General features: G+C 56.6%; 6 protein-coding genes across 6 annotated transcripts; 3 read left to right on the forward strand and 3 right to left on the reverse strand.

The window, feature by feature from the left end:
- Window positions 1-1,112: 1,112 nt before the first annotated feature.
- Window positions 1,113-1,902, forward strand: IUM83_04698 (putative proteasome subunit beta type-2; the record flags this gene model as incomplete). Its single annotated transcript, XM_067928795.1, has 3 exons — window positions 1,113-1,214; window positions 1,331-1,780; window positions 1,861-1,902. The coding sequence occupies 3 exons, from the start codon at window positions 1,113-1,115 to the stop codon at window positions 1,900-1,902; spliced, it is 594 nt and encodes a 197-aa protein (XP_067796091.1).
- Window positions 1,903-2,087: 185 nt separating this feature from the next.
- On the reverse strand, window positions 2,088-3,310 carry IUM83_04699 (Dynein 1b Light Intermediate Chain; the record flags this gene model as incomplete). The annotated part of the gene is made up of 2 exons (XM_067928796.1): window positions 2,088-2,154; window positions 2,226-3,310. The coding sequence occupies 2 exons, from the start codon at window positions 3,308-3,310 to the stop codon at window positions 2,088-2,090; spliced, it is 1,152 nt and encodes a 383-aa protein (XP_067796090.1).
- A 308-nt stretch (window positions 3,311-3,618) lies between these two features.
- Window positions 3,619-4,590, reverse strand: IUM83_04700 (Vesicle-trafficking protein SEC22b; the record flags this gene model as incomplete). Its single annotated transcript, XM_067928797.1, has 5 exons — window positions 3,619-3,773; window positions 3,849-3,995; window positions 4,070-4,254; window positions 4,320-4,456; window positions 4,543-4,590. 5 exons carry the CDS (start codon window positions 4,588-4,590, stop codon window positions 3,619-3,621), a joined length of 672 nt encoding a protein of 223 aa, XP_067795995.1.
- A 159-nt stretch (window positions 4,591-4,749) lies between these two features.
- Window positions 4,750-5,820, forward strand: IUM83_04701 (Cell division cycle protein 123; the record flags this gene model as incomplete). The annotated part of the gene is made up of 1 exon (XM_067928798.1): window positions 4,750-5,820. One exon carries the CDS (start codon window positions 4,750-4,752, stop codon window positions 5,818-5,820), a length of 1,071 nt encoding a protein of 356 aa, XP_067795994.1.
- Window positions 5,821-6,247: 427 nt separating this feature from the next.
- IUM83_04702 (Cyclin-dependent kinase D-3) lies at window positions 6,248-7,444 on the reverse strand (the record flags this gene model as incomplete). Its single annotated transcript, XM_067928799.1, has 1 exon — window positions 6,248-7,444. The coding sequence occupies one exon, from the start codon at window positions 7,442-7,444 to the stop codon at window positions 6,248-6,250; it is 1,197 nt and encodes a 398-aa protein (XP_067796159.1).
- Window positions 7,445-9,925: 2,481 nt separating this feature from the next.
- IUM83_04703 (putative cytochrome P450) lies at window positions 9,926-10,246 on the forward strand (the record flags this gene model as incomplete). The annotated part of the gene is made up of 1 exon (XM_067928800.1): window positions 9,926-10,246. One exon carries the CDS (start codon window positions 9,926-9,928, stop codon window positions 10,244-10,246), a length of 321 nt encoding a protein of 106 aa, XP_067795996.1.
- Between the last annotated feature and the right edge of the window lie 2,139 nt (window positions 10,247-12,385).

Here is a 12,385-nt window from a genome sequence, read left to right on the forward strand (position 1 = left end):
GATAAAAACCCAAGATGAACTCGAAGCTGCCGTGCAGGTTTGTTCTGTGCTCCGGCATCAACAGGTAGGAAGTGCAGTTTGATTATTTCGTTAGAGGCTGCTCATATAGATTTCTGCCCCCCGCCAATGGGCCTCATCAGTGAGCATCCAATTCCACAATGGGCTTCTACGACTAGGGTCTTCTCTGTTGCTAACATACTTCAAGGCTGGCTCAACATGTCTTGCCGTCCTTCAATGATAGCACGTGACGCCACGCTCGTGGTTGCCACTGGTGTCGAGCATAACAAATAGAGGAGTGTACCGCTTGGCTGGTGCCACCATAACAAAGTGAATCACGGGCGCGATCACTGAACAAGGGGCACCCTTGCGCAAACCCAGACCTCGAGGGGGGCTGGTGGCCTGGATCATCGAACGAAGGAAGCAGGAAATAGCGCTCCCTTATACGCAGGAGCCGACGACGAGGGTAGCCGACATGACAAGCCTGATCGCCCGAGCGAATTACGTAGGCTTTGACAACCCACTCTAGCTCCCCATTGTAGCCTCTCACCACGTCATCGACTTCCTTGCCACAAATTGCATTGGCCGTGTAGCTTCGGCCAAATCCTCCTTCACCACACCCGACGACATCGACGCCAGAAATAGGCTCCTCGACTGCTTGGTCCTACAACGTACGCAAACCATCACAATTAAGGCGTTCGTGCTAGAAACAGACTATCTGCCAACCTCACTCTCAATTGTGATTGGATAAAAAAACACCTGGGTGGTTCAGCTCACCGATGAAGACCCTTCACATTTAGCCATAACTTTATACTGCAAAAGTCCGAGGTGGTCCAGCTTTTCGAAAAAAAGATTTTTTTTTTTTTTGGGGGGGGGCAGCTTTTCGAAGAAACGAAGAATGCGATTGTTGTCTTCTTCACTTCAACACGACGAATATCCACCAATCCCCAAATTATTTTTCCCACCCATCCAATCACATGCCTTATATAGAAATAATAACGCTTCACTTCTCTCTGACTGGCTAACCACAAGTAAAAATCCCCAAGGGGGATCGCAGCAAGGAAAGAAGATCCACAACGTAAAGAGGGAGGAAGAGCTCACACACAGCGGCGAAAATGGACTCGATCTTCGGCATCGTGGGCAAGGACTTCGTGCTGCTGGCAGCGGACTGCAAGGTCGCGCGCAGCATCCTGGTGTACAAGGACGACGAGGACAAGGTGCGCTGCATTCCCCGCTCCCCCTGCTGCCACTACATGGAGAGAGACTGTTCCCCTGTTATCTAACCTGTATTGTTATTATTTGTTGCACCGCCGTATGTTATTATAACTACTAGTCGATCAACCTGGACGACCACAAGGTGATGGTGACGTCCGGCCCGCAGAGCGACCGCCTGGCGTTCGGCGAGTACATCCAGAAGAACATGAAGCTGTACGAGCTGCGCAACGGCGTGACGCTCAACGGCCCGGCCACGGCCAACTACGTGCGCGGCGAGCTGGCGCGCTTCCTGCGCCGCGCTCCGTACCAGGTGAACCTGCTGATCGGCGCCGTGGACGCGTCCCCCGAGCAGAAGGCCGAGCCCAGCCTGCACTGGATCGACTACCTCGGCTCTATGGTCAAGGTCAACTTCGGCGCGCACGGCTACGGCGCGCACTTCTGCCTGTCCATCTTCGACCGCGAGTGGAAGCCCGACATGACGCTGGACGAGGCCAAGGGAGTGCTCAAGAAGTGCCGCGCAGAGCTCGACATGCGCTTCCTCGTGCGCAACGGCCAGTGGGCCTACACGGTAGGGCGCAGCGCTGGATTTGGGTGAAGTGGGCGGCTAAGTGCTGACGTTTTGGTGCTGATTGTTGTTGTGTGATGCAGTTGATTGACGCGAACGGCATCTCGCAGGTTAAGGTCGAGTAGCTGGCAGGCGCGCGACATGATACAGACAAGGAAAGCAGTACGGCGTAATGGAAGCTTGCTTGCTTGTTGTACTGGCTGCTGTGGTTTGTTTGGCGTTGATAATTTAGAGGGATTGATGAGTGAGGCAAAAGGTGTCTCGATTTTTATTGTTGTTGTATAGTTGATGGAGCTGCATTGACCGAGCCTCAAGCAGCTCGAGACTTACGCTCCCGCGCCTTCCGCTGATTGTCGCGGTACCGACGCAGCTCCTCCCTGTTGGCCAGCACACAGAGAGATGATGAGACACGAGGAGACCAAAGGTGCAGATTACTACTGTAGCATACCGTTTCTGCTGCCTCGCGCGGTCGATGTTCGGCTCGGGGAATTGGTTCGGAGACTCCTCGCCGTCTTTCTCGTCCTGCTCGCTCTGCTCTCTTGAAGTGAGCAAGTCGTCCGCTGCGTTCGCCGATGGAGGGTAGTATTCACTCGCAATTTTGATCCATTGTCGCGCCTTCTCCTCGTGCTGGTCCTTGCCGAATCGATCCTGGCGCCACCCAGCACTCTTCGGGATGCCAATATCCTCAAAGAGATCGGCTCCAGCGGGCACAAATAATGGCTTGGCTGGGTCGACCTCTTTGCTGGTACCACGAGCCATAGCACGGAAGGCAAACCCCTTCATGACCGAACGGAACTGATTCACAAGGTTCTTGTCCTTCATGCTCGTGAACAGCACGCTGGCGCCGTACATGTGTGAGAGATACCGTACTGCCTGGGTGACGCCTTTGCGCTTGATGGAGTCCTCGTCTCGAAAAGTTTCGTACTTGTTGCCCACAACCAGCACGGGTAGTGGTAACGGAGTCACCTCGTCCTTGTCTGGATGTCCAGATCCATAGCGTGTCATCGCCTCCTGCTTGAGGGCATCTACAGCGAACTTCTCCACCGGGTTCTTCTCCTTAGCCTTCAGAACTTCCTGCACAGTTGTGTAGAGTGTGGACAACCACTTGACCAACGCTGGGACGACGTCTCCAGGGGCTGAAAGGTCTAACACGATCACCAACGCGCCATTCAGGATACGCTCCGGGCCGAGCGGTACCTTGATCATCTCGTTGACGCACTTGGTGCTCGCCAACTCCCACATGTGCGCTACAGCTGGTCGACCAGCAGTTCGTAGCCGAACAAACACGTAATCCAGCGCTGTTGTCGGCTTGATCTCTTCAGCTTTAGATGAGTTCCGGAAGTTGGCTGTGAGTGAAGTCTTGCCCGATCCGCGTGGACCGACAATCAGCGTGAAGGTGTCGCGTTCCTCGGGTGCTGCAGCGGCCGCGGGCTTCTCTGCTGCATCAGTTTCTGCCCCATCCGCTGCTTTCTGTGGCTTCTTGACCGGGTCCTCCACGGTGGAGATCAGCGTCCAGATATCCTTGGTCGCCATGGTTCAGTGCGCTTCAGCTCTTCCAGTCGAGCTCAGCGGGCGTGACAGCCGAGGGATCGCCGCCCGACCTTTCATGCACGAACGGATACTTTGCCGATTCATCTTCAATTTGGGGCCTACAAAAGATAGGTTAATCGTCCTCACACCTAACACGAAGCAGAGCACACAATACTGGCGGCCAGCAGGCAATAGTACTCGAATTCAGTGTTCTAGGTTCTGCAGGGAAGTTTGTCCAGCAGTACCATTCACTGCTGGGATGCAGTTAAACGCGTGCCAATCTCCTCCCTGCTGGAACACAGCTGCCTTATCTAAAAGAACTTGATGTAAATAATGAGCAGCACGAACAGCGCGACGGCGACGATGGGGCCATACTGGCGGTAGATGGCCTGCATCCGCAGCTTCTTGGCGCCCCATTTGAGGTCCTTCGACCTGTCCGCCAGGTTCGACGAGATGCGCGAAACGTCTAAATCACCCGCCACAGCGTCAAGAGGTCAGCACAAAGCAATCGTAGGCAGGACAAGCAACTCGACGGTCTTACGTTCGACGCGCTCGCCGCGGTTGAGCACCTCCTGGATGTTTTTGCGCATGATGTTGTGGATGTCGGCCAGGTCGTCGTTCAGGCGGTGCATGTTCTGCGACGAGTTGGGGTCCGCGTACTCCTTGCGCTTCTTCTGGATGAACTTGTCTGCCTCAGCACAGCACCACCCAGCAGTCAGCCCCACCCTCAAAGCCCTCCCTCCCAGCAGTGCTATAACCCACCGAACTTGATGAACGCGTAGGGCCTCGCGACCGTCGTGACCACGTCGCGCCAGTTGCTGCCGCTGTCGCGCTCCAGCTCCTCGACGAAGCCGGCGTGCACCTCCTCCAGGTACAGGAAGGCCAGGCGCTTGGGGAAGCCGCGGTCAGCCAGCGTCAAGTAGCACACGCCCTCCTGGATCAGGTAGCTGCGGCGAAAACGGCGTCAGTATATCTACCCCCTCTTTGCCTCTGTAGCTGCAGAGTCACGCACTGGAAGGTGTAGGCGCCCGACTCGATGCTGCACTTGGTGGGCGAGCGCTGGTCCAGCCGCTTCATGATCTGCTTGGCCTGCTGCTTGTACGTGTCGAGGTTCCCGTTGGCGTCGCCGATCGACTCCATGGACGCGACCTGCAGCACAGCAGCAGCAACAACAACGAAACGAGGTCAGTGGGGAGCGACGAACGCAGGAGCATATACTGGGGGCGCCCGCGCACCAGCAGCATGCCGTCCGAGACGCGCGCGACGAAGGTGATGATCGGCATGGTGGCTAGCAGCTACAGTTGGCCGTCTTCAATTGACTGCCTCGTGGCACAGCATGCGCTGCACAACTGTCGCAGCTGCAAGAATGTACCTGCTCGATAACTGTTTTCCGCGTTTGTGTTGTACACACCACATTTCAACATTTTTGGTGGTCAAAAGTCATGGCGACTACTGGCGACGCCTGCCCGACGTACTCGGCGGCGCAGGTGGACAACTGCGCGTTCGCAGCGTGGTACCCGCAGCTGAAGCGCGTGGCTATCAAGGGCGAGGTGGTGCTGCTGCCGGCCGCGTTCGTGTCGCTGCTGCTGTCGGACGGCGTGACGCTGCCGTCCGCCCCAGTAGCGTCGGGCATTGAGGATGAAGACGAAAGCGACGAAGAAGAAGACGCGACTAGCGCTCTTACAGACGACCAGCTGAGCGCCATCTCGACGGTTAGAGAGCAGGTGGAGCGCGTGTTGCGGGACTTCGGCGGCAAGCTCTTCCCCAAGACCAACTGGAGCGCGCCGCGCGACGCGGCGTGGATGCTCGGCTCGCTCAAGTGCACGAGCTTCGAGGACTTGTTCCTGCTGCTGCAGGCCTCGGACTTCGTAGTGCACGACCTCACGCAGCCCTACGTTGGCTGCGGCGACAGTACTGAGAAGACCGAGCTCGCGCCGCGCGAGAGCTACCTGGTGCTCAAGAAGTGGTGCAACTTCCTGGACTCGATGCTGTTTCGGTGCTTCGTGGTCGGCCATCGCCTGGTGGCGGTGTCGCAGCGCAACTGCGATGAATTCTACGAGTTCCTCCCGGACCAGCAGGACGAGCTTTGCGAGCTGCTGTACGAGTTCTACAAGACCAACTTCATGAAGCCCGAGGGAGAATTCGTGTTCCCCAACCCCGACTACAGCTTCGACGTGTACGTGGACAAGCGGCGACGCGTGTATCTTCTGGATATTAACGTGTTCGGCGCTGTCACGGACACGCTGCTCTTCTCGTGGGAGGAATTGCTGGAGTTGCGAACGGGCAGCCCGGCGACGCCGCAGGACGCTGAAGACGAAGGTCATGTTGTCGACTTCCGCGTTGTGGAGTCCAAGAAGGGCATCCGTGCGAACCCGTTGAGCGGATACCGCGCACCGACGGACCTCGTTGACCATCTCACTGGCGGTGCCGGCTTCGACGCCTTCATCGAACAGGTCAAGCGCGACAACGCCGCATGCGGAGACGACAGTGACAGTAGTGACGAGGCTAACTAGAGGTCGGTAAGTGCAGCACTTGCCTAAGGCAGTTCATTTTTGTATAAATTAAAGAAACCTTCCGTGCTTTCTTGCTTACTACCGTCTCGTTCCGGACGACAGAAATTGGATCCGTTGGTGGGCTCACAGCACCTGCGTCTCTCCTCCAGCTTGCCGCTGCCACCTTCGACTGTTTTACTACATCGGATCTGGTCTTCAAAAACTCAACGTCCGTCCTGCCTGATTCACTCTGCCGTGCCGAGCTGAAATGCTCCATTCCCTCTGAAACAGACCAGCCGCAGCCCGTACCGACCAATCAGCCAATCATGTACGCATTGCAACCACTTCCACACTCTACAAGTCGGCAGCACGGAAGAAGGCTGCTCTCGCCTTGGTCCCTGTGTGTCGCCGCTCGCTGTAGCACAGCTTCGTCACGTAAAGAATCCGTCTAGAGCTCGTACGAGCCACGCGCCGAGTCGTTGTCCTCGTGGTGGTCCGGGAAGTCGTCGCTCTCCTTGTTGCTGTTTCCGCTGATCTGGCTGCTCTGGTCCACGTCCATGTTCTGGTTGAACGAAGAGTTGTCGTAGCTGTTGCGACTGCTGTTGCGCGACGAGCGCGGGGACTCGTGCGCGCTCAGGTAGGACTCGTTGTCCTTGGGCTCCATGGCGCTGAGCCACAGATTGGTGCCGTTGGCGGCGCCGTTGTTGCCCGGGTCCGTCTGCACCGAGTCCACGTTGCTCTCCAGTCTGTTCATCGAGCCCGGCGAGGTGGCCGCGTTGTCGTAGAACTGCGAGTAGGCCACGCCCGCCGCCACGGCATCGGCGGGCGGGGTCCGCGTGTCCACGTCAGCTCCAGGGCCCACCGCGCGCGGGTTGTACGAGGTCTGGGCCGTGAAACCGCCCGGCGTGGGGTTGTAGCCCTTGTCCATGGACAGCTCGAACGGGGATAGCGGGTCGTCGTCCGCGTCGCGGCGCTTGCGGATGACGCACATGATGATGGAGGCGATGATGGCCACCGCCGCCACGATGCCCACCACGATGCCGATCACGGCGCCCGTGCTCATGCTCGAGCCGGACGACGAGTCGGTGCTCGGGCTAGCCGCGGACCCCGAGTTGGGCGCGATGGCGCTTTCGGTAGCCGACGGCGTGGACGTCACGGTCGAACTGGGCGTAGACGTCGTCGCTTCCGGCGTGGCGGTAGTTGACGAGGGCGTCGCTGTGGTGGAAGTCGGCGTAGCTGTGGTGGACGTGGGGGTCGCCGTAGTTGACGTGGGCGTCGCTGTGGTGGAAGTCGGCGTAGCTGTGGTGGACGTGGGGGTCGCCGTAGTTGACGTGGGAGTGGCCGTCGTCGTAGTGGGCGTGGCTGTTGTCGATGCCGGGGCGGTCGTAGTCGGCGTGGCCGTCGTTGTCGTTGGAGTGGGCGTGGCCGTAGTGGGCGTGGGAGTCGTCGTAGTGGGCGTGGCCGTGGTGCTGCTAGGCGCTTCAGTGCTGGTGCTGCCGCTCAGCAGGTTTCTCCGCAGCGCCGGCGTCAGCTTGAGCTCCTGGCCGACGACCGGCATGATGCCGGCCTCCTCGTAAACCTGGGCTGCGGACGTGGCCGCACATACGGCGACGAGCGCCGACGCGAGCACGGCGGCGAGCTTCATCGGGACGGGAGGGGGCGGGTGAGGCAGCTAGCCGCTTGTTGGTGTAGACGGGGGCGAGTGCAGATCTCGATCAGGCCCCGCGCCAAGTGACTTGGCTTGGCTATCGCGGGAAGAGAAAGAGAGACAGCCGCCGGCCTCCGAATAAATTGAGAATGGGGTGGACGCGCGGCGCGGAAGCCTCCCCGTCCAAAGCGATCAGGGAAAGGGGTCGCCGCATTACTCGCGCCTGGCGCCGCTGTCAGAGCCAGGCGCGCAAGCCCATTTCGTCTACGTGCCCATTTTGAGAGTTGCCTAAAATGTGGACGACCAACATACACACGGCTTGCTTCTCAGGACTTGTCCTTGGTCACAGCGGAGCTTTGCATCTGTACTTCAGAGTTTGTAGATGTATAAAAAAGCGCCGACGTGCGCGTCGTGAAGTTGGAATAGGGGGCGATTGACAATAGGCGGTTGTTGTTTTGTATTGACTGCCACGAAAAATGATGGCCGGCAACCTCGCCGCCAACCCTTTTGATTATTCTCCGCAGATCCAGTCGATCCTTGACTACGTGTATCTTGAGCACGACATACTCCATTGAGAAATGGAGTTTGTCGTGCTCGACTAGCGCACAGTGTTCATAAGGTCAATAATCACGTTGTGCTCAAACTGCGAGCCTCGAACCAAAACCTCGTCGGATTTGAAGCTCACGGGACTTGTAGTACAAGTTGTACCGTAGACGACGATACCTGTTCTCAGAAACCGCGCAGGAAACGATAATGATTTTTGTCAATGTGAGGCTCACACCACGTTGTGAGCAGTGGACCTGTGGAACGCACCCTGAATGCGCCGCGGTGCAATCATACATTTGGTGTTTCGACGACACTGCGTGTGTCAAGCACGGAGCATTATCAGCCAGCGCGCTGACCCCTACCGCCGTATTGGCCAACTGGAGCATATTTGCTTCCGGGTTTACGGCGCAAATGATCGGGGCGTCAAGAGGACGACGGTGATATCTGAGTTACCCGCAAGTTGCTTCCGAGGAATTGGGTAGGTAGTTGAAGTTGCCGCGTTCCAAAATGGGTCCGTGGATGCATTCCCAGATTTTGGCTCCCACAATCGCTTCCACGGTACAAGCTGCCAGCTTTTTTTTGTCGGCGACAAGTTGTCGCGGACGCAGCACTCGCCGCCACATCCTGCCAGCCATGCTGTCGACAAGATGGCGAGCTGCGTGCGGTGGCGACAGCTTTAGGGCGCGTTTGCGCGGATGGCGGCGTGCGGCTGCCAGTTAGCAGCGCCGAGTCGACTACCAAGGGCGAGTAACGTGCGCCGCGCTGACTACTGTGCTGACCCCGTGAGGCGACAGCAGTTGTACCGGTCCCTCGAACGAGTCTCGGTCGGGCCTTGCAGTAGTGCATGTGCTGTATTTGGCGGACGGTTGCCGCCGCTGCACTGTCCTGCATCGCGACGGGGGATTCATGCAGAACAAAGTGCCAACCGTCCGCAGAGGTGCCGCCTGTAGAGGGCGGGACAGGCGTGCGTGCCTGCATGTATCCATCAGCGCGACAGGCTTGACTAATAGAGGCTCTATTAGAGCGACTCGATGGTCGGTTTTAGAGCCCCATAATGCGGCGAGGACAGTGAGTGCCAGGCGAAACGAACGCGCTCGCCGCCGCTGGAGGAAACGCCATGCGGCCCGGCGACATATATGTCGCCTGCATAGCACCGAGGATGGCTTCGCAACGCCGCGAAAATGGACCGGACGTAAGGCACCACTACAGTATGCTGTTAAGGTTAGTATCTGCACACCAGTTGCACACAACCTTTGTAAAAAGTGCCAGTAATGCGTAATTACCCCACCATCTAAACCCCTTCTGGTGTATCAGATATGTCAGGGTCTACACCATTGCCAGGGTAAGTTCAGACGAACGACCAAGCAAAGTGACTGATTGAAAGAGTTAACTCTTTCAGTACCCGTACACTTAGAGGTCCATTAGAACCTTTTGAGAAGTACGGCTCAACATTTCACTGGCCAAATCTTTTTGTTATGATCCATATCTGGAGATTTGTTAAACTAAGAGATCCTTCGAGACCTGTTAGTGTATCGGATTTCAGCGATACAGTACTGTACGCGCGATAGAGGTAACGTTTTACGCCTACTACATTAACAATAAGACTGCCATAGAACCCCATTTTTAGCGAGTTATTCGGTACCACGCTATTGATAGCTGCTGTGGCGTTTGTGGTATGAATGCAGCGGCGATAGTGCTAGGTGATAATGTGCCATCAAACGCGAAGACTGCGAAGTGCTCTTCCCTAATTACCGGTGATTCCGTTTCGCTGTAGTTCGGCGGAGGCGGTGACTTGGAGCCATAAAGAGCGGTTGAACGGCGACATGGCGGGGGGTTGTCGCGGTGGGGCACTTTAGCTCGTGGTGTAAAAGTACACGGTGCAGGTCGGCGACATTTTTGGCTGACGCTGCAGCGACGAACACTCCTCTGGACATGTTTGATCTTCTTCACAACTACACGTTGGATGTATTCGGCGAGATTGGCTTCATGGCGTCGGTGGACGGTGTCTTCCAGCCTCTTGCAGAGGCGATGGACGAGGAGCAGTTCCTGTTTTGCAAGCTCTTCAAGCAGCCCATGTGGAACTGGAAGCTCGGCCACTCGATCCACTTGGGCGACAAGAGGAAGATCAAAGATAATCTTCGCTGGTCAACGGGCCCCTGGTGGACATCGAACGTCATCGCGACTGCGTGGAGGAATCAAGACCAACTGCAATGGATCGTACTGGACTCCATGGAGGCGAGCGGCAGCCCGTGAGTTTGGGCTTCCCAAACGACACGTTTGTGCCGGCGAACGCGGAATTCGGCATCGCTCTATTTTTCCTTTACGAGAGGTTATGGCAAGGACGCCCTCGCGTACAATCCCGAGGGCTTCATCGGCATCAAGTTTGGCGAGATCATCCCGATTACCGCCTGCGCCTTCAGTGCTGGTCCGCGTATCTGTGGTGCAGAACATTGTGTTCGTCGAGTCTACGATCGTGATCGCCCGCATCGTCGGACCGTGGCGGCGCGATTTACTAGTCAGTAACGAGGCGCAGTTGCGTTGCGCGTCTAACGTCTACGTTGAAACTCGCCTGCTCCGCTCGTTGAGCCGTTGGTGAGCGTTAACCTGTATCAGAGACTCACAAATCCGTCGTTTGAACTCTCGTAGTGTGTTCGGAGTCAGGAGACCCCTTCCTGATGTATAGTGGTGTAGAAAGAGCTACTTGTGTGCGTGAAACGCGGCTTGCATAGGACAAGGTAGAAACCATCATGCGAAGTATTTTAAGTTGAAAAAGAAATCGATTACAGGATGCAAAGTATTTAGAATTTATTGGCAAATTCTACTTATAGACAGTTGTAATTTATCTACGTCGGCGTTTGCTCTTCCGATGTTCCTCTTCCTTCTCTTCATATCGAAGAAGAGTCACTCGATGCGCGTCGGTAAAGCTCGGCGTGTCCTTCGTTTCTTCCAACATCGCTTGCCGATTATCATAACAAAATGGGCAATCCCGTTTTGGGATAGGGCATCCAAGGTCTTGCTCCGCGCACAACTCGTGGAGACGCCACTTCACGCCAAGCAAATGGCACGTCCGGAACTCAGAGTATCGTGCTTGAAAAGTAGCAAACCAGTCGATCCCAGTGACTCCGCTTCGCTCTATGATTGACGAAACCAGTCCGTCCCACGCCAACGATAGTATCCACAAGTTCGGCAGCTGACCAGTCGGGATTTTCTTCTTCACAACGAACCTGTTGATGACGAAGATCTCCACCAAAAGCCGCTGGGGATTCACCGCGATCAGCTTGACAAATCGCCGACGTAGATTCCGCCGGACCCGTGTGCAGATGGCGTCAGGGAATCGGTCCGGAAAAACGAAGAGAGGATGTCAACGTGTATTCGGCGGGATGTAACCGATAGCGTCGGGCACATACACCCCCAGCCGCCACACGGGATTTGTGAACCGAATCTGACGAAGCAGAGGGTTCGCCAACTCAGACGATCCGCGAACATTGGCTAGCTGGAGCCTGGGGTACACCAGCCACGGTGTGCTAGGAGTGGCCGGACTGGACAGCTCGGACGAGAAGCCATCGGGATAGGTCCACGTCACGAATTGGCGCTCTTGTTCGTAAGATGCAGGATCTTGATGGTTGCTTGCTTGGTTTTGGGCAGCTGTGGAAGACTCTTCATGTACGTCGTCCGCGCTATCTGGATCTTGGGTGGTCGCCATGCAGTCGACGGCTTCGCCTCGACGGCTCCGTGCGTTGTCAACCTTTGGCCCCGCCGGATCGGCTGGGTGTCCAGTAGCCATGCTGCTGGCTGGTTCACCGCTCGCTTGACCCGCTGTCTGGCTCGGGTGCCCAACAGCCGTGCTGCTGGCCCGATTGATACGAGCAGGGTCCCGCGTCACCTCGCCACAGGACTTCGCTGGAGCCACTGCCTCGCTCAGGTGCCCAACAGCCGCGTTGCTGGCCCGATTGATGCGAGCAGGGTCGCGCTTCACCTCGCCACATGACTTCCTCCGCTTGGCCAGCTCGTCGTCTATCTCTCGCAGCATAAGCAGTAAGCAATGCGAGTCGAAAACAAAATGACGGCAGCTTTCAGGACTGTACCTTCAAGTTGCAGAATGAAAACTGAGTTGTCACGGCAGAACGTGACATTTTACAGTGTGAAACGTTTTGATGGATCTTTGCTTTTGTATAATGAAAGGAGGGGCGACGTGAACTTGTAATTACGGCGCGTAAAATTCATGACGTCACAGTATGACGTCATGTCCGCAAGGCGGGGTGGCAACCTTACATATATTGACTCTTTGTATGGTAAGAGGGACGGATGTAGGCTTCTGTTCGCCCACCATACCAAGTAACATACTTTATGTTTGATGTATGGTTGTCCCCCCACCCCACCCCAAAATGGGTA

The sequence above is a fragment of the Phytophthora cinnamomi genome (assembly GCF_018691715.1).
Source record: "Phytophthora cinnamomi strain GKB4 chromosome Unknown Contig17, whole genome shotgun sequence".
NCBI lineage: Eukaryota > Oomycota > Peronosporomycetes > Peronosporales > Peronosporaceae > Phytophthora > Phytophthora cinnamomi.